Source organism: Dendropsophus ebraccatus, chromosome 6 (genome assembly GCF_027789765.1).
Source record: "Dendropsophus ebraccatus isolate aDenEbr1 chromosome 6, aDenEbr1.pat, whole genome shotgun sequence".
NCBI lineage: Eukaryota > Metazoa > Chordata > Amphibia > Anura > Hylidae > Dendropsophus > Dendropsophus ebraccatus.
Genome location: NC_091459.1, coordinates 70,783,676 through 70,808,119, shown reverse-complemented (window position 1 = coordinate 70,808,119; position 24,444 = coordinate 70,783,676). Strand labels below are relative to the sequence as shown.

At 42.2% G+C, this 24,444-nt stretch overlaps 1 protein-coding gene across 2 annotated transcripts in view; it reads right to left on the bottom strand.

Annotated features, from left to right (window-relative positions):
* PEX5L (peroxisomal biogenesis factor 5 like) overlaps positions 1–24,444 on the bottom strand; it is a 222,553-nt gene that overhangs the window by 61,576 nt on the left and 136,533 nt on the right. The window contains exon 3 of one of the 2 annotated variants that reach the window (XM_069973806.1): positions 23,112–23,216. The exons of the other annotated variant lie outside the window; for it this stretch is intronic. Within the exon in view, the coding sequence (XP_069829907.1) occupies positions 23,112–23,216 (105 nt within the window). The remainder of the gene's footprint in view (positions 1–23,111; positions 23,217–24,444) is intronic. 2 annotated transcript variants of the gene reach the window in all.

The following is a 24,444-nucleotide window of genomic DNA, read 5'->3' as shown; positions in this document are numbered from 1 at the left end:
AGGCATAGGTCACTTTAACATGGCTGAATTTTGGTCAGTACTTTCATTAGTATTTGTTAGGGTCCTTTTACACACAAAGATCTCTGACAGATTATCTGAGACATTTTTGAAGCCAGCTTTTGGCCATGATTTGGCACTTGTTCTATTTTTGCATTGTGTCTGAACGCTGTCTGAACACTGTTCTATCTCTGTTTAGGTTTGTTTAGCCCCACTCGTCTGTGTTCTGGCAACATCAGGGTTAATTCTGCTGCTGCCTAGTTAGTCTGACTGATGGTTCATGCTACCAGTCTGGTTTTCTGTTTCACAGCTGTGTGTTAAAGAATCAGAGGCTGGTCAAACCAACTTCTGGAGCAGACCTCTGTTCTCCTATATAGTGTGTGTAATGCCTATTTTCCTAGTTGATTATTGAGTTCTCGTTGCCTGCTATATTCTGTTGTTTTGCTATTGCTGTTTATCTAACCTTTGCTTAATTTTCTAGTTTTCAGAAACAAACTGATTGCTAAAATGTGCTGGGGAAGATGGATCCATTCTCACCCTACTCTGTGCCCTGTTCCCTGCTCACTGTAGCGGTCAGTCAGGGTTCTGATGTTCAAACCACAGCCAAGGTAGATGACAGATTTAATTCAAATAATAATGAAAAAGCACATTTATGGCTTATATTCGATCCTATGCAACTTTACATTGACTGTGAATATATTTATAGACAATGTAATTACTTATAGTAGTTGCAGTGCTATAAAGCATTACATCAAGTGTAATTGAAAATAGCTGTTTATTTTATTTTACATTTCCATTGTGTAACCCATTAGAAGCCTGCACAAAGTGTGCATTGCTTTCTTTTTCTTCTGTGAGAGTTGTCAGTGCTGTAAGGTACACTTTCTACATAGACAATGTGGCACAAATAGAAATGACCTGCTCTTTCAGTTCATCAAGAAAGTAAGATAGACAAGACAAGGACAAGAGGTTATCTTTTCTGAGGCTCAAGATGTGAATCATCCGTAACACATCAAAAGAAACATAATATTTCCATTTTGATAGTAGCGATCTTGTAAACAATTTCATTTTATTAGATCCTAAGATTAATTATTGAAGTTTTACTTTGTGGCCATCATGGATTAAGTCTTTATAAAAAAAAAAGTTTATGTTGTGCTCTACAGGTTCAATTTACAAAGATGCACAATTTTCTATCAACCTTTCTCTTTTCTCTTGAGCCAAAACTTTAATGGCCATTTGATGTCTGTTTTTTGAATAGTAAAAAAAAAATATGCATGCACTGTTTTTTGTCCATTGAAAAAAAACGGACAGCAGATGAATATGAATGCGACCAAAACTACGGCCGTAGAATTACAATTGTACGGGCTAGTCGTGAAACTACGGCCGTTGTTTAATTTTGATTCCTAGCATGTTTATAAACGGGATGAAACAGGTCATTTACTTTAAATACTGCGCCCAGCCCGAGAAACCACTCAGAAAGTTTAATTCGCCAGATATAAGTTCTATGTTCGCGGCCGCATTGAATTCCACGGCCGTTGTTGCAGTATTACTGTCTGGAAATAATTGAAATGTTTATTTTTCACGGGGCCGTATAAACAACGGCCGTTATCTGATACGTAGTGTGAATTTAGCGGCCGTAGTTACATTGCATTGCAGACATTATAAAGAACCTCAAAACAACAGCCGTAGTTTTGCGGCGCGAACAACGACCGTTATTTTACATAGTGTGAACATAGCCTTAAAGTACAGGACATCATGGGCTCGTTCACAATACGCCACGTACCTAATGGAATATATTGCACGAAATAAAGAAGATCGCACTATAGGGTGAGTGCCCTTTCAGTCTTTTCCTAAACCGAGTATGATGCTATTTTTCTATGTTCTTGGAAAGTGAGCACCAACCAGCGATATAAGTGCATGTGTCCAAGTGGACTATATGTAGGAATCTCCACCTTGCAACAATCCCTCCACTAGTAGTGCCGGTAGTTCACATCTACTTTGAGGGTGAATATGAACTGATACTGAAACTGATCCTTTGAAATCAATTGGATGAATTCATCTCTCTCCGTTTTTCTAATGCCTTTACAAATCAGAGAAATGGAAACAAAGCGGAGAACACAGATTCAGATGTGAACCAAGCCTGAGCTGATTTTGACCAGATCAATGGTCAACTATAATATGGTCATAAATCAGCTTAGAACATTGCAGCTAGATGAGCCAGGTACGTGACGTACCCAGATGCCAGATGAAAATGGCAGTCAGCACCCATCAGCAATATTTGGGACTGGCACTATGGGGCACAGGGACGTGTAAGTATACTTACCTTCCTGTTATTTTTTAGTTTTTCATAAGCTCTCTTTTAAGGCTACTGGTTAAAAAACGAAATTATTATACAAGAAATTGTTCCAATGGACCTCCACACACATAAGATGATAAATAGGTAATACACCTATAATGGTCTGTTATAAAAGGATATATACTGCAATATCCTCTAAACTATAGCCACAGAAAAATTGGATAGAAAGCAATCTAAAATCAATTATTTTTAATGTTAAACCAAACTAACAAATTATAAAAACAAGAGGCAATCACCACAATACACAGTCCAGAGATATACATGGGATGGGTCTCACCTAATAATGCAGGTCGGTGCAACTACATATAACACTAAAGGGCCTATTCCACGGGTCGTTTAGAGGAGCAAACGAGCGCTCTCAGCGCTCGTTTGCTCCTGGTTTCCCGCTCACTGCCGCCGCTATTCAACGCGGCTGCAGCGAGCGGGTGAGTGCAGGAGGGGGCGGCGGGGAGCTGCGGGGGGGCTGCCCAGGTGATCGCTGATCGTCCTGGCAGCCCATAGGATATAGCAGCGTCTGCTGCCGATGCTCCTATTCAACGGAGCGACGGCAGCAGATCGCTGCTATATCAGTCGCTTGTTCTTCAACATGTTGAAAAACAAGCGACTGCAACGATCAGCCGACATGAACGATGTCGGCTGATCGTTGCACTCTATTCCACGGGACGAATATCGTTCGTAGCGGCCGATATCGGCCGAATACGGACGATAATCGTTCCGTGGAATAGGGCCTTAAGACAAATTGTAAAAAAAAAGTAACATAGAGGAAAATGTATAATTTTAGTGTATAGAGAATTATTATCTACACACAATGGTGATACACAGAACTGTCCTACTTAGGACACCTGCAAACATCAGATTGCACTATGCCCATGACCAATGTGAAAAAACTATCACTCCTAATCACTTGGACACAATGATGTTCTACTGCATCCAGAATAGCTAATGCAATATATTGCACAGACCACTCTACATATATAAAGTAATCATCTCACCCATGATCCTGGATTAGGATTGATGGTTTTGTTGGTCTATTTTTAATTGCCCCTTTTAGCCAGAATCGTACTCCATACTGACGAGGGGGGAATGTATGTGGATGGATGCCTGGCTTTGGTAATCCCTTGTCGCAATACTCGCAACCCAGTTAGACTTTGACTTAAAAGGGGCCACCCTGGTGGGGCTTAAGGGGCTACGTATTAGGGTGTTTTGGTGATCTCCTCACTAGTAGGCACTAGCTATTCCTGTGTTTTGAGACTCGCAACCGAGGCTCCACTGACCCTTCCTTTGCATTAGTCTTATATGTAGTTGCAACGACCTGCATTATTCTATGAGACCTATCCCATGTATATCTCTGGACTATGTCTTTTTGGATATTGCCTCTTGGTTAAAAAATGATGATTTTAATTAAATAAACTATTTGTGTAAAAACCCTACACTTTGTAATCCAGCAGTCATGATGTACATTTTTGTAACCTCACATCCCCGGCTGTTTAATTGCCTGTTCAGAAAAACACAGAGAAATGCAACATCTCACTGCATTGGCAAGATGTAGACCCACTACAGATATGAAAATCATTAAAAGTAAAAGCAGTCCCCTAACTGCCAAAATAAATCTCCACAAAGATAATTAGGCTCTTATTTTTGTGGAGAATTTTTTTTAGCAGTTGGGGGGCTGCTTTTAATGATTTTTATATCTGCAGTGGGTCTGTATCTTACCATTGCGGTGAGATGTTGCATTTCTTTGTTTTTGTGTGTTTGCAATTTCAGCCATAGCAACGTGCTCCTGCCTAGTGTGAATAATGTTCCAGAAGAGCTGACCAAATTTGTCTTTTTTTCTGATTGCCTGCTCAGCCAACCAGTGACTGGGGTGGCATACCGCCCCAGTCACTGATTCACATCTATTGTAGAATATTAATTGCACTCCAGAAAACAATTTCTTTTCACTTTCTCATCCTCTTTACATCACATTTAATCCTTGAATAGTATACCATAATGGACGTTTCACTCTTAAACAACCATTTTTGGGCTATGTTCACACTGCGTATGTTTCCGGCCGTAGTGCGAACTGCGAATATACGCACAGTTTTGAGGTTGATGCGTTCGATTGAAAGTACACAATATACGCCCGCACAGTACACACTACGTATGAGCTTACGGCCGGATCGTATACGGCGCCGTGAAAAATGAACAAGACTATTGTTTGAGGATGGAAATGTTGAAACTCACGGCCGTGGATTTCCATGCGGTCCTGTACGAAGTACTTATTTCAGCCAAATTGAACTTGATTTTTCAATCCAAAAGGTTCTGTGTGGTTTACGGGGCTGGGCGAAGATTTCCAAGTAAATGACCTGCCTCAGATCGCTTCGAAAAAACAAGCTAGGGAAGCATAACTGTACTACGTGCGTATGTTCGCGGTTCGTACGTATCCGGTCGCATGTCTATTTTTCCCACGCCCTTAGTTTCAGCCGCACATGTACGGCGGCGTACGAAATGTGGCCGGACTCGTACGCAGTGTGAACATAGCCTAACAGGTATATATTGGTGGTTGGTAGAAAAGAAAGAGTGCCATGTGCCTAGCTGGCTCCGGCCGCGACAGAACCAGCTGACTCACATTTGACTGACAGACATTGCATCCAGGTAAGGTGCAAAATGGAAACTCTCACCTGGAGCGGTTGTGCAAGGTAAGGCACAACCATCGAAAGGGCATATACCAAAGGTAATGTCGGACCGTGGCCACTCTTATACAGTCCTCTAGGGATTCAAACAGCAGACAACTTTTCCTCCACACCAGTATGAGTATTGGGCACAGGCCCAGATAAAAGCCGTGTATAAATAAAAAAAATCGTTTACATTCAGAAACAATTCAATTAGAAGTCAATCCGACTTCTTTCTCAAGTTTCATACAATGTATGACAATTGAGAAAGAGGTCAGATTGACTCAAAAAAGTGTTGTGTCTGAAAAACAAACAATTTTTTTTAAATTCATATGCTGCTTTTATCTGGACCTGCGCCCGATATCGATACTGGTGTGGGGGAAAAGTTGTCTTCAGTCACTGACTGGCTGAGCAATTGCTGATCTAGGCTGTGACCTTGCTGCTGGAGAAGCCGGGTATGTGACATACCCTGTTTCCATCAGAAGATGACAGCCATCTGCTGCAAATGGGACCTGGAAATGGCACAATGGATGCATGTGGATGGGTGAGTTCACTTGTTTAGTGCTTTCTCTCATCCCCCTGTTTGCCGATTTTAGTGTTCTTGGGACTTCTTATTTAATGACTGACGGTGTCTGAGACACACCGCACAGTCTGATTACATGAATTGAATGTGTTCTTATGGGAGCCTATTTTTAGAAGTGGTGATCATCTTCTAAGTGAGAAATTCAGGTTGCATCTAAGTAGAAAATCAGCAGAGTCAAGAAATCTGTCACAGGAAAAGAGGAATGTCACAGGAGATAGCTGGGGGTCAGTCAATGTAGGAAACACTGAAGAAATAGAAAAAACACTCCTTTTAGCAATAAAATATAAACTAGATCGATATTACATCAGTGCTAGAATAAACAGCTTAAAGTGGAAATTGAATGTAGGAAGAAGAGAAAGAAGGTAAAAAAACAGAATGAAAAGAATGAAATATGATGTATTAAAGAAGAGAACAATACAGAAAGAAAACAGCACGACTGAATGAATTATGCAAATTATGAAATAAAAAGTAAAGAGCAGAAGTGAAAAGAAGAAAAAAACAACATAAAACAATAAAAAAAGACAAAGTACATGTGTATTGTATATTGTCAGATTTTTGTTGTTGTTTTGCCTGCAGACCAAAGAGCAGAAACAGGGGAATCCCTTACCTAATGGTGCATTTACACAGAGAGATTTATCTGACAGATTTTGGAAGCCAAAGCCAGGAACAGACTATAAACAGGGAACAGGTCATAAAGGAAAGATTGAGTTTTCTCCTCTTTCCAAATCCATTCCTGGCTTTGGCTTCCAAAATATGTCAGATAAATCTCTCTGTGTAAACGCACCATTAGGGCCCTATTACACGGGACAATTAACATGTGAATTATCGTTATATCATTTGAATTCAAACAACTATTGTTTTGTGTGAATGCAGGCAGTGATCAAACGGCCAAAGAAATATCATTCATCACTCATTTGGTACTGACACTAAAATCATTGTTAATTGTTTGCTGTAATTCCGAATTTGTTTGCTGCAATTTCGCATAGGTTCACTAATTGTTTACTAATCGTTCAGTGTAATGCGTTTACACGGAACGATTATTGTTTGAACTTTCGCAATAACGATCGCATTTGAGCGTTAATCGTTCCATGTAAACACAGTGGGCGATCAAGCGACGAGTGACAAATCGTTCATTTTGATCTTTCAACATGTTCTCAAATGGTCGTTGGTCATTTGCTAGAAAATCGCAGATCGCTTCGTGTAAACAGTCTTTCAAAGATTCACCCTATGTGAAAGATGGGCTTAAGCAATCTTAAAAACGATAGCAATAATGATTTTTCTTACAAATTTTCTGACGATTTTTCTAACGATTTATTCGTCTAAATGCTGATCGTTATAAAAACCAAATCGTTGCTTTATAACCGTCAAACGATCGATTGGGCGAATTATCGCTTCGTGTAAACACAGCATAATTCCACGTCATTCCTTCATTTGCTGTGATCAGATGAAGTAAGTGATTATAGTAACAATTGTGGTAACAATCGTAACTAATGACTATCGTTCCATGTAATATGGTGAATGATTTCAGGTTAATGATTAACCACCTCGTTTTCAAACATTTAGCGTTAAAAATCACTTTGTCTTTCTAGCCCTTCTCCGCTGACCAATGTGACAGCGAAAAGAAAAGCTGCTGCACATCAGGCAGGAAAATTGTCCTGACCAATTGTTAGCTATTGAGCACGGATTGTCCAGCTAATAAGGATATTACATGTGCGGGATACTAGCAGGACATTGCATGGTTGCCTTGATAGCTGTACAACATGCGGCAGTGGCTCCTTATGCCTGATGTTAGATTGGATGATAGAGAGGGGCTGGACAACCCTTTTAACTGTTCCTTAACCCCTTAATGTAGCCGGTTTTAATTTTTTCCTCTTTTAAGTGCCCAGGGATGTGCTGAAAATGAAGAGAGGTGGGGAGAGAAATGCTGCAGGGCTAGATCTGGAAGCTCTAGGCCACGCAACATTGAATGCAGAAATAAAACTAGATTTTCTCTAAAATACCGGCATCAAGAGATAGACCAAACCCTGAACGGGATACAGTGGTGGTGGCTAGATATGAGTGAAATTATAGTACAAACAAAGCAAATTGCTTTGTTAGCCTAGCAATCTCTTTATCAGCCAGCTGCCTTTGAAGTCCGTGCTACTCTGCCCCACGTGGCCGTCATTTAAGGGAAAGTAACAGTCGTTATTAAAATAACTGCAATAACTTGCCATTAAATGGCGACCATTCACTCAATTTCAGCAGTGTGTAAACATAGCTTTTCTGTGTTTTAAATCCACTCCTGGTTTTGATTGCAAAGTACTGAGCAAAATACTGTGTGGGAACATAGCCTTTACCTGAATAGCTCCAGCTCAGCCTCACCCGGGAGTAATGAAGGGCAGTCTATATAAACCCAGCAAAAGTTTGGTTTGGCAGGCTTGCCAAACTTTGAAGCAAAGTTCTGGTTTGTCTGAACCTTAAAAGAACCACACTAAAATAGCTAAATTATTGCAAGTGTTTAGCCATTTATGTGTGGTTTAGCAAATTGGCTCATCTCTACTTACCTCTCTATGCTCCCCAGTGTGTTCCTATGGGTCTCCACATCTGCCTCCAGCCCACATAGCCAATCACTGACGGGACAGCACTGCGGCCACTGATTGGCTGAGCGGGCTGTCACTCCCAAGATGAGAGTCACAGCCTACTCAGCCAATGACTGGCTGCTGGGCTGTCCCTTCTGAGTCAGTGATTGGCAGCGCGGACAGTCACACACAGGCCTGCCTACTATGTGATGATGGGTGTGATGCTAGATTACAGTGCCAGATCCTGGGGATTATTTTCTATCATTGTGGCCATTACAGGGTCAGAGCCCCCAATCCTAGACCTGAGTCCCATGGTCTGTGGGTGAGAACAGAAGACATTACCCTAATCTGTTGATGCTGTAAATCACTGTCCTCGCCAAGCACTGGAAAATCTGCCTAATGGCCCCTGTATAATTTCTGTGGCATACTAGAGACGGGTCCTTTCCTAATAAACGGGCCCCGACTAACAGTTCAGGAGATTATAATCCAGCAACATTCCTATAACCTGGCATTCATGGGACCCTGCACCAGAAAACCAGGTGGCCACCCAATCACTGACTGAGACAGAGCTGTGGCCAGTGATTGCTTGAGTGGGCTGTCACTCTGAACATGAAAATTACATCCTGCTCAGCCAATCACTGGCTGTGGTGCTGTCCTCTCTTTGTCAGTGATTAGCTGAGCCGGCTGGAGGCAGCTACGATCAGAAACACATTTTTTGTCCGTACCGAATATCAGTTTGTGAAGTTTGGTTCACCCATCTCTAGTCAGGAGGTGTCACAGGGCATTTAGAGGGTTATTCTAAAAAGAAACATTTGAGTGATAAATGCTAAATCAGTGGGGCTCCAACATGCTACAACCTCTACCAATTGTATGAACAGGTTACTCCAGTCAGCATGTAAGCATGTTGTGCTTACTGCAGTAAGCATGTTGTGAAACACGCATGGGTAAGGTGCAATATGATGGTTCAGTGTTTACATAATTTTGGAATACCAAGTGATTTAGGGAGTGTACCACAGTTCTATACTAATGGAGCTGGAACATAGGTGCTGTATCTCTGTGCTGTGAAGTGGAAGTGATAGTTGGCATAACGTTTGCCATCCAGTGAAATTGTCATATTTTCTGCAGCTTGTTATTTTAAGCACCTTACCTTAAGGGCCAGTTCACACAGTGTCTGTATGGGAGGGCACGCATGCCTCCAATCAAAATTTGACATGTCAATTCTTTGAGCAGAGAGGGGAGGAAGCAGAGGCGTGTGTGCCTTCCCAAACAGACACTGCAGGACACTGAGCATGGCAGAGAGCTCAGCCGCGGAATTCCGCAGCTTTTGCTCAGTGTTAACTGGCCCTACTACTCACTATAGCTTTTACAAAGATCTCATTGCCTGTATTGCATATTAAGGCTATGTTCACATGCTGTAGAAACAATGGTCGTTCCGCGTGAACATCTATGGCTGGAATTAGTGAGCATTATCATTAGTTCATGCTATAGGTAGCATAAAACAATGTCCGTTTATGCGGCGCGGCCGTTGTTTATACGTGGGAACATAGCCATAGGCTGGAATTATATCTTTTTTAATGGGTATGGGTTGTATTTTATATTGAGTTAATAAAATTATGTAATGTATACATTTTCTATACGGTGTCAGATCCTTTTATTTTGTATAAGAGATATTGTCGGCTGTAAATTATTGATAGGCGAAAAACCTGTAACAAGCACAATAATGTCAGTTTGTGAATAACAAATTTTGCATGCCAGTTTTTGTGCATTAAAAAAGCACCAAAAAGGCCCTAAAAACTGCAAAAAAATTTTACTATGATTTTTTTTTTTTTTCCCTGGCATTTTTTCAATTCTAGTGTGCGTTAGTATAGGCTTTTTTCATGCCATACTATGATGAAGTTGGAATTTTTTTGCACAAATTTTGTGACCTCTTGTCCAGTCTGCACTCCGCTGAGCCATAGTAGGTTCCCCCATCATCTTTCTGATACATACATTGGTGTGATATTTTGTACATAATTAAAAATAAAATATTTATTGGTTATAAAAGAAATAAACAATTTTTAGGCCATGCATCTGAATGTGATCAATCAATTGCTTTGTAGAATTTAAACCACTTCTCAGTGACATTTGTGTTTTTGTCCATTATAATGGGATTAAACAACATGATTTCTAAAGAACTATCATCTGAGCCCTTGGATGGGAGTGTCTGTGTGGGAGTAAAGGTCCACATCATTAAATGTTGTCACTTATCAAGCAGCTTATGCTCGCAGTAATCTTGCCACTATTTAACAGTTCACTAGTCTTATGGTAACTTTTAGTCTTTAGAAATGCCTAGGTGAAAACAATTTAATTTTTTTTTGCCTTCCATACTGAGTTGATAGCAAATATTGCATAGCAACAAAAGCCAGTGTGCGTAATGTAAATTGAAATCCCAGATTCAGACGGATCTATATGAGAAGCTTCTCATACGTGATTAAAATAGCTTTTATAGCACACTGAGCTGTTATCACCGGGACAAAAATTATGATGCGACTGATTTTTCTGCTAGCAGTTAACTGGTTCCGCACTTTCCATGTTCACTATACCCATCATAAGAAACAGCTGTTTTGTTTACTTACAAAAATCATCCTATATTTAATGAAGAATTTAAGGCAAAACTTACTAGGGATGAGCGAACCGGATGAGGTTTGGGTTCGTATGAACCTGAATAATCAGCTTCTGATTCCCGCTGTCTGCCCGCTCCGTAGAGAGGGGGGATACAGCCTGAGGACCGCCTAGAAAACTGGGATACAGCCTATGGCTATGGCTGTATCCCAGTTTTCCAGGCAGTCCTCAGGCTGTATCCACCCTCTCCACGGAGCGGGCAGACAGCGGGAATCAGAAGCCAATAGTTCAGGTTCATACGAACCCGAACCTCAGCCGGTTTGCTCATCCCTAAAACCTACTATCTGTGTCTACTGGCTTGTACTGTATTTTGTAGTGTTAAACACATGTTTCTCAATGTTGTCCTATCACATTGCATGAGTCAAAGTAGAATGTGCATGTCAATATAAATTTTGTAAATACTGGTGAGTGTTTATATTGTGTGGATCACAGGGTGAGCTTCCAAGTAGGGATGGTCCGAACCCGCCAAGGTTCGGGTTCGGCTGAACCCAAACGCTCGGCATTGGATTCCCGCTCTCTGTCCGCTCCGTGCAGTGGGCGGACACAGTGGGAGGACCGCCTGGAAAACTGGGATACAGCCTATGGCTATGGCTGTATCCCAGTTTTCCAGGCGTTCCTCCCGCTGGATCCGCCCGCTGCACGGAGCGGGGAGACAGCGGTAATCATTGCGGAGGGTTCGAACCAGGTTTGGACCATCCCTACTTCCAAGACATTTTCAGTGCTATTACCCTGACACACATGTGTGCAGACACACCTACTCATTGGTAGCTTTTAGGTACACTGGTAAACCTACTGAGGTGTCTACCCTTAGCCTTTCTTGAATTGTGTTTTAAGACCAATTTAAGGCTGGGTTCACACTATGTATATTTCAGGCTGTATTTGGTCCTCATGTCAGGTCCTCATAGCAACCAAAACCAGGAGTGGATTGAAAACCCAGAAAGGATCTGTTCACACAATGTTGAAATTGAGTGGATGGCCGCCATATAACGGTAAATAACTTCCATTATTTCAATATAACAGCCGTTGTTTTAAAATAACAGCAAATATTTGCCATTAAATGACGGCCATCCACTCAATTACAACATTATGTGAACATAGCCTTTCTGTGTTTTCAATCCACTCCTTGTTTTGGTTGCTATACAGCCTCAAACATACAGCCTCAAATATACGTAGTGTGAACCCAGCCTAATACAGTTCAGTAAAAAAAAAAAAGTATGCAAGGCCATATTTACCAATAGGCACTGGTGGTCTTGTGCCAAGGCAGCATTGTAGGGCAGGAATAAAACGTTATTTTATTTTACATCCTGTGGTATCAGGATGGGGGGGGGCAGAGTTTAGAGTAAGGAAACTACATTAAATGTCTCTTGGAGCCACACAGAGTCCTGTCCTGCACACAGATGTGCCGCTTGATGAAGACAAGCTCTGCATCCCAGAAGTTGCAATCTGCCTACACTTCCTATACCTGCTGCATTCAGGCTCCATCCTTTCCTCTCCTACACATATATTTCTGATCCAGAGGCTGGTCAGAGTTCTCTGATGAGTTCCACGCTGCGAGATAGAGTGCATAGGCTTCTAGCAACTTTTCTCTATCCAGATCAGTTTCTTTACTTTGTGTGGATATTGTCCTACACTGTGATCCTCTGGTCCACGGCGTGGGTTGGGGTGATCCGTGACTTGTCCTCTCTAGTAGCGACTTAACACTACATAGTGTCTAGTAAGGTTGCTTGAAGAGAAACTGTGTCCAGATACATGTGCTCTACGTCTAGGCTGCACACTGAACTGATGGTCTGTCTTGCGTCCTTCCACTACAGAATCTCAGGCAAAAGACCTCACACTCTGCCCATATGACTTCCTTCCTACAGCATGTGTAAACTGTGCTGTGAGTGGGTTAGGAGTGCGTGCAAAGAAGTAAAGAGAAAGATGATAGGTTAGGAAAGGAAAGAACTCTCATTGGTGTACAGATCCATGTGGTGCATAAACAAAACAATAACCCTTATGTTCCTACAGCTGTGCAATATCTGAACATACATACTAGCAACAACGACATCTAGGGGCAAAACTCTGGTACTGCTACATCACCACTTACACTTATACAGCTTACCAGCGTTTTGTGGGGGACAGGGTTTGGAGCTGCTGCCGGGGGAAAGATGGAGAGAGTCAGGGTGATTACATTGGGAGCAGGGTACAGCAGCATCTGCTGCACGCTGTCCCCCTGTGGCTGCTGCATCCGGTAGTGGCGGCGGGAGGAAGGTGATAGTGATGGGGCAGAGAGAAGGTGAAGTACAGGCTTTTACGAAGGGTGTAACCAATAGCAACACCTGTGGTGGGATACCACAATTGCAATAAAATCAACTTCCACCGGCAGCCGTACTTTTTATTGTAGTTAATGGTTAATTGAATTGCAGGCACACACAACGGTGCCCATGATTCAATGCGGAATGTGCCGATTGCTAAACGGCGTCCGGCAGTATAACACTGTCCATTGCTATGCAACAGACGGTGTTATACGAAGTGACAACATAGCGCCTAAGGCTATGTTTACACAGACAGTTATGCAATTAAGATGCATGTGGATGCATCACTTAATTTTGGTAATTGATCATTGTATTGCAGTGCTGCATTATTGCATCACTTCATTGCAGTAATTAGACATTTAATTGCCATCCAACCATCCTTCATTTTGTTAACATCCTTAATTGTGTGAATATACCCTAAAGCAGTGTTTCTAAACCTACGGTACATGTAACACAGGGGGTACGTGCCGCAGGTTGAGGGGATACCCCAGAGTGTAAAAAATTGAATTAACTTTGGCTTTGGGTGCCGGGACACTGCAGCTCTTTCCTTCTTTCCCCCAGCAGCAGCTTACCAGCGTTTTGTGAGGGACAGGGTTTGGAGCTGCTGCCGGGGGAAAGATGGATGGAGTCAGGGTGATTACATTGGGAGCAGGGTACAGCAGCGTCTGCTGCATGCTGTCCCCCTGTGGCTGCTGGATCCGGTAGCGGCGGCGGGAGGAAGGTGATAGTGATGGGGCAGAGAGAAGGTGATGGGAAGGGATTTAGCCTCGGGTTACAATCAGGGCGGGAGGGTCCTATTCCGACATGAGAGGGGTCCAGCCGGCGATGAGTCGTGGTGCACAGAGCTACCCCTCCCCGGGCTGTGACAGGACTGGAATGTGGACCGGAAGATGGAGCAGCCCCGGTGTCCACTGGCCGCCGCCGCTGCTTCTACCTGGTGGCCCTGGACGCCCCTCCTCCTGCCCAATCTTCCGGTCCTTATTCCAGTCCTGTCACAGCCTGGGGCGGGGTAGCTCTGTGCACCACGACTCATCGCCGGCCAGACCCCTTTCAGGTCGGAATAGGACCCTCCCGCCCTGATTGTACCCCCGACGCTAAATCCCCTCCCATCACCTCCTCTCACCCCCATCATCTCCTGGTCTCACCCCCATCACCTCCTCCTCTCATCCCCTTCACCTCCTCTCACCCCCATCACCTCCTCCTCTCACCCCTATCATCTCCTCTTCTCACCCCCATCACTTACTCTCACCCCCATCATCTCCTCCTCTCACCCACATCATCTCCTCCGCTCACCCCATCATCTCCTCCTCTCACCCACATCATCTCCTCCTCTCACCCACATCATCACCTCCTCTCACTCCCATCATCTCATACTCTCACCCCCATCATCGCCTACTCTTAGCCCCATCATCTCCTACTCTCACCTCCATCTTCTCCTACTCTCTTCCCCATCTTCTCCTACTCTCATCCCCATCATCTCCTCTCACCCCATCACCCCCTCTCCTCTCTCCCCTTCACCTCCTTTTTCCTCTTCCCTTCCCTTCCCTTCTGTCCTCCTCTCCCACTTCACATCCTCTCTCTTCCTCTCCCCACTAAACATTCTCTCTCTTCCTTTCCCCCTTCACCTCCTCTCTCTTCCTCTCTCACTTCACCTCCTCTCTCTCTTCCTCTCCCCCCTTCACCTCCTCTCTCTTCCTCTCCCCCTTCACCTTCTCTCTTCTCCTCTCCCCCCTTCAGCTCCTCTATCCTCTTCTCTCCCCTTCACCTTCTCTGTCTTCCTTTCCCCCTTCACCTCCTCTCTCTTCCTCTCCCCCTTCACCTTCTCTCCCTTCTTTTCCCACTTCAGCTTCTCTCTCTTCCTTTCCCCTTCACCTCCTCTTTCTTCCTCTCACCATTCACCTCCTCTCTCTTCCTTCTATATGGGGCTTCATAGAAGGGGATATTATTTTTAAATGAGGGATCCTAAATATGGGGACAACCCACACACCTACTCACTTTACAGCGCATGACACCAAACAGCGGAATTATTACTGTATGGGAGCCTATAGATAGGAAAAAGGGGGGGAAGTTAAAGGAAAACTGCGGCGCCTAAGATGTTTGGCAGGTTCTCTGGCAAGAGATAAATTGTAGCTGCAAGAAATCATCATGGAGGTCTGGGCCAGATGGGGAATAAAAGGAAAAGTGATATCTGGCTATATGGGGAGGTATCTAGCTATAGAAGGAGGTATCTTAACTACATGGGGAGATGTCTGGCTGCAGGGTGGTAGGTATCTGGCTACATAGGGGTAGGTATCTGGCTACATGGGGTAAGTATCTAGCTACATAGGGGTAGGTATCTGGCTACATGGGGGAGGTATCTGACTACATCTGGGAGGTATCTGACTACATCAGGGAGGTATCTGACTACATGAGGGGAGGTATCTGACTACATGGGGGGAGTTATCTGGCTACATGGGGGTGGTATATGACTACATGGGAGGCATCTACCTACATGGGGAGGTATCTGGCTACATGGGGAGGTATCTGACTACATGGGGGAGGTATCTGACTACATGAGAGAGGTATCTGACTACATGGGGTAGGTATCTGGCTACATGGGGGGAGGTATCCAGCTACATGGGGGAGGTATCTGACTACATGGGGGAGGTATCTGGCTACATGGGGTAGGTATCTTACATGTAGTAAGATACCTACCCCATGTAGCCAGATACCTCCCCCTACATGGGGGAGGTATCTGGCTACATGGGGGAGGTATCTAGCTACATAGGGGGAAGGTATCTGGCTACATGGGGGGAGGTATCTAGCTACATAGGGGTAGGCATCTGGCTACATGGGGGAGGTATCTGACTACATGGGGTAGGTATCTGACTACATGGGGGAGGTATCTGACTACATGGGGGAGGTATCTGACTATATGGGGAGGTATCTGACTACATGGGGGAGGTATCTGACTTTATGGGGAGGTATCTGACTACATGGGGGAGGTATCTGACTACATCTGGGAGATAATTATTACTGTATGGAGGCCTATAGGTAGGAGAAAGGGATGTTTGGTAGATTCTCTGGCAAGAGATAAATTGTAAAGAAATCATCATGGTGGTCTGGGCCAGATGGAGAATAAAAGGAAAAGTAATATCTGGCTACATGGGGAGATATCTGGCTATAGAAGAAGGTATCTTAACTACATGGGGAGATGTCTGTCTGCAAGGTGGTAGGTATCTGGCTACATAGGGGTAGGTATCTGGCTACATAGGGGTAGGTATCGGGCTACATGGGGTAGGTATCTGGCTACATTGGGGTAAGTATCTGGCTATATGGGGGAGGTATCTGACTGCATGGGGGGAGGTATCTGACTACATGGGGAAAGGTATCTGACTACATGTGGGAGGTATCTGACTACATGTGGGAGGTATCTGACTACATGTGGGAGGTATCTGACTACATGGGGTAGGTATCTGACTACATGGGGGAGGTATCTGACTACATGGGGGGAGGTATCTGGCTACATGAGGGAGGTATCTGACTACATGAGAGAGGTATCTTACTACATGGGGGAGGTATCAGGCTACATGGGGGAGGTATCTGACTACATAGGGAGGTATCTGACTACATGAGGGAAGGTATCTGACTACAAGGGGAGGTATCTGACTACATGGGGGGAGGTATCTGACTACATCTGGGAGATATCTGGCTACATGGGGGAGGTATCTGACTACATCGGGGGTATCTGACTACATGGGGAGGTATCTGGCTACACGGGGGGGTATTTGACTACATGGGGGAGGTATCTGACTACATGGAGGAGGTATCTGATTACATGAAGAGGTATCTGACAACATCTGGAAGATATCTGGCTACATGGGGAGGTATCTGACTACATGGGGGAGGTATCTGACTACAAGGGGAGGTATCTGACTACATCTGGGAGATATCTGGCTACATGGTGGAGGTATCTGACTACATGGGGAGGTATCTGACTACATCTGGGAGATATTTGGCTACATAGAAGGAGGCCTCTTGACTACATGGGGGGAGGTATCGGGCTGCAGAGGGACATATCCAGCTCTGTGGGATATATCCCACCTGTTTCTCTGGCACCTGGTTTACTAACGGCCTGCTCAGCAAGTGCACTGTCCCACTGTAACCACTGATTGGATGAGTTGGCTGTCAGTGAGCCGGGTGCCAGAGAAGCAGGTGAAAGTACAGGCAGGTAAGTATGATCTGTTAAGGGCTGATGGCTAATTGGGTAAATAGGCTGTGACTACATTCTCGCAGCAGAATGAAAATCCTCTGTGAGAATGCAGAGTCATAGGCCGTAACAGTACAGAGTATCGCAGTGGCTTTTGCTGCGAAACATACACTTGAATCTACCTTGAGGCAATGTTAATAATGGATGGCATCCTTGGGGATACTTGGCTGGAGCATCTCCTCATATCGGGGTACTTGGCTTGAAACGGTTGAGAAACACTGCCCTAAAGGACCCTAAGGCCATGTTCACACGCTATACTTTTGCAATAAACAACGGGCGTTATTGCAAGTTGCAACAGCGATCGCTGTTTATTACCAACATGAAATTACATTACAGTGTATAGAACAACGGCTGTAAGGTATACACTCTGTATACACTATGGCCGTTGTTCACTGCGGCCGCACAAAATAATCGACAGGTCTATTCAGTGAACAGCAGCTGTACAAAATAGACTGTGCTCACAGTGTAAAGTACAGTTCCCGTCCGTGTTTTACATTGTGGTCTATGGTCACAATTGGAGTGCGGGCACGCCCGAATTTGCCCGCACTCCAATTGTGACCATATGCGATGCGGCTGGGTCAAACAACAGCCAATGTTCATACAATGTGTGAATATGGCCTAAAGAAGCAGATGCTGATCCTCTCTTACTGCTGAGATTTCCACCCATCTAGCCTCTAGGGGCAGGTGGATCCAACAAACACTGGATACTGTACCTTTATTTGAAAAACATCTCCAGCAGAGATGCCTCCAAAAATATGAATATTTAACATTAATGTGGAATTCCACTTAATAGGCTAGATTCACACAACGTCTTTTTTGGCAGTTTGACGGCTGTCTTTGTGGATGTCCGTCATTTTGAGGTCGAATAACGTCCATTATTTTGAAATTACAGATGTTATTTCAAAATAACGGACGGTATTCGACCTTAAAACGATGGACGTTGTATGAACCTCGCCTAAGGCTATTTTCACACTGTGTAAAAACAACGGCCTCACTGTGTCACAACAACCCCCTTTATTATGATATACTGCCGCTGTTTTTACATTTCAGTTGGGGGAAGCTTTAAATTAATCTAACTCTAAGAAAAAATTTCCATGAATCTATTCCATAATGCAAACAGCAGGTAAGATAGAAAGCTGAGGGCACTCACCGGTCAGTTGCGATATACTTTGTTCCAAAATGTAGTTAAAATTCAGTGATCTATATCACTCTCTAGCAGACGCCAAACCACTTCACAGTACAAATGTAGACATGATGACCATTTCATGCGCATGCGCCACTGACCGGTGAGCGCCCTCAGCTTTCTATCTTACCTGCTGTTTGGACAATAAGACTTTGTTGTGAGGTGTACCTCTGCTGCAATTTTGCATAGTTCACATTACATATATGTCCAGATAATCGCACATAAGCCCATTATTGGAGTAGTGCCGGTGATCTCTTAAAAATTTGTATTCTATAATGCATTTATCTTTAAGAAGGCATCTATAGCAAGTGTACAGAACATGGCAGTAGTTCCATCAGGAACTCATCAACATCTATTTTATAATAGAACACTACAAAATGCAAAATGTCAGTTTAGCAGTAATTTTACTACTGGCAGTTCATGAATGCTTTACGTAGAAGGAATTAGAAGCAACTCTATGAATGATTAAATCAAGTGAATATGCCTGTTGCTTGTATGACTGTACTGTAGCTAAGCAGTCGACATTTACATCATAGTATACACTGTAAATTATAGTTTATTAGGCTTTTTTGTACATATAATGCTATGTTAGGTTTGTAAATAAGTGATCTGACTCTCACTATATACAGAATATAACCTTAGGTTACTGTATACTGCATACTGTAGCTGTACACATATGCCCTGTAGATGCCGGGAAAGTCCATGGTTATGATACATGACCTCATGAAAGTAAAATAGCAAGAACAAGCTGTATATGTGGCTATGTTGCTAACATATGGCTAAGAGTTCTCTGTATAGTTTCCATGGCGTTCCATGTTCATGCTGGGGCATCACCAACAAACATATATTACTATGCAGCATCAGATACTGTCATTTAGTGCACATTATATCCTGGAGCAACGCCAACCATAATCCAGTAATAAATACTGCCCCACCTGTATAACCCAACACCCCACTGCACAAATGCATATTGCTCCACCTGTATAATCCAACACCACACTGCATAAATACACACTGCTCCACTTGTATAACCCAACATCACACTGCACCTTTACATATTGCTCCACCTGTAAAACTCAACACATACTGCATAAATAAATACTGCTCCACCTGTAGAACCCAAGATCACACTGCATAAATAAATACTGCTCCACCTGTAGAACCCAATTCACACTGCATAAATAAAGACTGCTCCACCTGTAGAACCCAACATTACACTGCACCAATACATACTGCTCCACCTGTATAACCCCACCCACACTGCATAAATACATACTACTCCACCTGTAGAACCCAACAGCATACTGCACTAATACACACCTCCTCTTCTAAACCAACACCACAGTAAAGCACTCCTGTCTCTATAACCCACCCACATGTACACAGATGCATGCATACACACATAGAAATAAACACAGCAGTATTGGCTCCCTTCTTAACCTCCTCTTCTATCTGTGGCTATCTTCATTGCTAAGTTACATGTTGGCATTAGCCTTTTAAGCCCAGTGCAAAAGCAATCCTCAAGCTATGGAGGTTTCCTCCACAGGGGGTTCTTCTCTCCTGAGTTCTGCAGCATGACTCCTCAGGGGGTGCTATTTTTAGTTCAGATATGTAATTTTAAAACAAACAAAAATTAATAACATAACATAATTTAAATGTTTTGTATGTTTATTTTTTATTCTTTAGTTTAATAAATTTCACTTGACACACAGGGTTCATCAAATATCACAAAGTCATGGGGTCTAACATGTTATGACAATAAATATAATAAATTAGCTTTTAATGTCACCTGTCTATGGATCGTACATCTGCCATATAAGTGCCTGTATAATATAACCATCATAGTGCCTATCTACAATATATAATAACCACACTGGTCATATACTGCTGATCATCAGAGCCACTAGTATTACAAACCTCTAGGCTCCATACTGTTGAATAATAAAGCATCCCTGGGTACATTTCCTGTTCTTTAGCTTGTACCTTTACCCCCTCTTGCATAACATTGATCAGTGAAATTGGTGCTTCATTTGCAGAGCCCGAGGCAGACTCTATAATAATCAGATCACCGATACGGCAGCATGAAGGTAAGGAGAAGGCCTCCGGCTTTCACACTTTGGGGGTGGAGGGCAGGGTGATTAGAGCACTTGCATGCATGGAACCTGTCAGGGCCACAATTAAAAGCAATCACAGCACTTAAAGTTCATCTGTCATCATTAACAACTTTTAACACAGAGATGTGTACCCCTTTAAATGACGTGTATGACTGTCAGGAAATTCTTGCATACATTAAACGGCAAAGTTTATCACAGGATTTGGGAATATTTGCCTTTACCCTGAACAGCTATGTGATGTTATTAACTATATGTCTCACAAAGAAACCAAACAGCAATGAACATTAATAACATAGATTGCTCTGGGTGGATTAATGATAATTTTGAAATTGGATCCATCTGTATAATAAGATCAGCTTACTATAGATCCTTACCATAATATTTATTGAGAGGTTTCCACAGAATTTATGCTCTTTGACTGTCAAATGCAATGCCATTAGCTAATAGCAACTATAATCCCACCGCAATATTGACAATCTCTCATTAAAGACATTACCCAATTGAACAAACTCATCTCAAAAAGACTTTCCTGAAAATGCTATGCATTATACATAACATAGAGGGAAACAAAGGCATACATTACATAATATATATGTAATATTTGTAATGTATTAATAATTTGGCATGTCAAGGCTATGTCCACCTTGTCACAATGTATCTAATGTAAAAAATAAACTTACTTTTACAATCTGTCTCAATTAAAAATATTTAATTGTTTTGTTTCAGTGAAAACTTTGTGGACAGAATACACTCTGTCTCATAAAATCACAGTCCTTTATTAATTACAAGTACAATAGGTCCACTTTATAAATAGCGTGTACAGCAACGGGTTTTGACATTACTGTCTTTTCACAGCGTATATGCTGTACACACTATAAAGCACTGTGATTTTATGGGACGGAGTGCATCGGATGAAACAGTGAAGAAAGAGATAATGTGGGAAGATAGCTTTAAACTGATTGGTGTTAAGGTCCATGTACACAGAAAGATTATCTGACAGATTGTCTGCCAAAGATTTGAAGTCAAAGCCAGGAACAGACTATAAACAGAGATCAGGTCATAAAGGAAAGACTAAGATTTTTCCTCTTTTCAGATCCATTCCTGCCTTTGGCTTTAAATCTTTGGCAGATAATCCTTCAGTGTAAATGGACCCCTAAGAGATTAAATGTATTGCTATTGGTTCAGACTAATTCTCCTATTGCATATTCTAATAATATTTTGTATAAAAGACTGTGATAAAATCTATCAACATGCCTGCTAAAGAGATTCTTATGCACAATGAACCACATGCACTTTTCTTTAATTATGTTTGGGGAATACTGTACAGCAATCTTTATGTTTTCAGTTTTGGGATTACTTGCAATGTCTGTATACACATGCTAAAACACACCTGCTCTAAAAATACAGGGTATTATTGTTAATGGTTCATGGGTCATAAAGCAGGTAAAGGAAGTTGATCTTTCTTCTTTTCTTAGTTTTAGCAATCTAATATACTGTTTATAGATGGTAGAGAATTAAAAGGAGGAGATTATCTTTATCGGAATTAAGAAACACAACCTAAATGTTTAGTATAGGTTACAATGTATCCTGTTCTGCATTTGCAAATATAATATATAATATTTATTGCGCCACTGAATGCCTAAAAAAACAGAATATACAGGCAGCAGAGCCAATGGGGAAAAGACTGGATGTTTTATCCATTAAATGCATACTCTACAGGGTTTGGAAGTGAGGGATGGATATTTACATTACACACATGAAATACAAACATCAATAAACTACTGAGAATATTGTTTAAAAAAATTGTGATAAGCATATATGTTGGAATAAACGGATATTACATTTCTTGTTGTAGTGAGTTATCTTCATCTCACATTGATAGGCATACACAATATCCACATAAAGCCTATTTAGGGCTCCCATGTCTCCATTTGTATCACCCTCCCCCCAAATCAGTTTCAGCTCATAATCTTTTTTCACAATTGAGAGTCCTAATGATTTTACTGTATACCAGTAAGACCAGTATAGGATACCAGCAACCAGTGTGGGACACATCTTTCATAAGTGAGCATACATCAGCATGTTTGCCTCCCAATGCTTTAATTTTAATGTATGGGAGCCCTAACACAACACACTGTCACAAACATCACACCACATCATTTAAGTGATCTCCTAGACCACCTAGGTAAATCAGTTAAATGTATTTGCACCAAAAAGTCACAGAATTTGTTCACAAAACTGTACTGCAAAACTGACATATGCATGTTGTGCCCAGGAGTGCATGATTCATTCATTCACTATGTTTTATTGTCGTTCTTTGATATATCATTATTCATTATAGAGGATAACTAGCGGAGACACCCAGAACTCAGACAACTGTAGATGCCTTTTCTTTATGGTAGACATTTAGATTGTTTTGAAAGAGCCAGCTGCATGTGTCAGTTTCTTGAAATCCTGGTGGCGCCCACCTGTGAGGTCATAGTAAGGAGGGGCTTTTCCTCTGCAGACGGTTGCCTCGGGATCTCCTTCATCACCATGGCAACAGCCTTGTCTGCCGCCCTAGCGCTTTTCCCCTACAATAGTGAAATCAACAATGACTTGTGTCAGGAAAATGTGAACTTGGCAGAAATCCCCAAAAGAAAATCCCACTCGCCCCAAATAGAGTGAAACACAGTGAGCTAATGGCAGTGGTATGTTGAATGATATGAGGCTAAGAGAGGAACACATAGCATTTAGAGAACCATCAACGTGTAGGATGCTCATATTTAGGACATACAGATAGCCATCTGTTATCTAGTTCATTTCATGTTTTAAGCAGTGATCTGACTGGTTACTATGGAGTTTGAGGTTATGAAAGTCTGTGGTACTGGATTGAGAAAACTGATCTAGTACTGCAAAACTGTCCTTGCTTTATGGTGTTGTCTAATCTGAAAAACCTCCATCTGTGTGACCTATTAGGACATATGAATTTTATACAGGGTGTCTGCCACATGAGAGGTCCACAGCAAAGAATTCTGAGTTGGAGCACTGAAGACTTGTATTACATGGCCTTGAGTAGGCACATTATAATATTATATTGTTCAAATGCTGCTTTCCTGCAGATCCCCAAGGCTTGAACCTTTTGGAAAAAACCTTCAATTAGACCAAAACTGATGGTCTTGCTCATAGTCAAGTTAGATAAGCAAAGCCAATTAGTTACGACCACTTCTTTAATCTACATACATGACCGCCATCTGGGTTTCCTTGTATTTACTTGGATAGATGGGAATTAGTGGTGTTTTTCATAGTGTCCCTTGGTAGATGCATCGTAAAACAATAAACCCAGTGATCAGTTGGTAAAACCTGACAGTATTATTTCCCTGCACTTTACCACCAGTAAAATACGGTATTACACCGTGCCTGTTAAAATCTGTGCAATAGGGGATCTTTTATTGCTCTTCCTCCCTGTGTAATATAATAATCCCCTTTCACTAGTGACCCCTTTAACATTCTCGTAATAACAAAAGTCTTTCAATAAGTTCTGTAATGATTAGAGAGTACATATAAATATTAACTGGGATGGTGTTCATTATTTGATATGGTTCTTGAATACAGATACAAGATACATGATATGTATAAAGACATGAAACATCATACATCTAAATGAATATTGGGACCCTTTTTGCCTCTCAGGAAACCTTACATGGAAATTCAGTGTTTTCATTGAGAATCTATTGCATTCTAGTTTTTCTTTCTCATTTGGGTTTAGCTACTGACAATAATAGAAAGTTTCATTTTTTATTTGCAACATTCACAGATTTA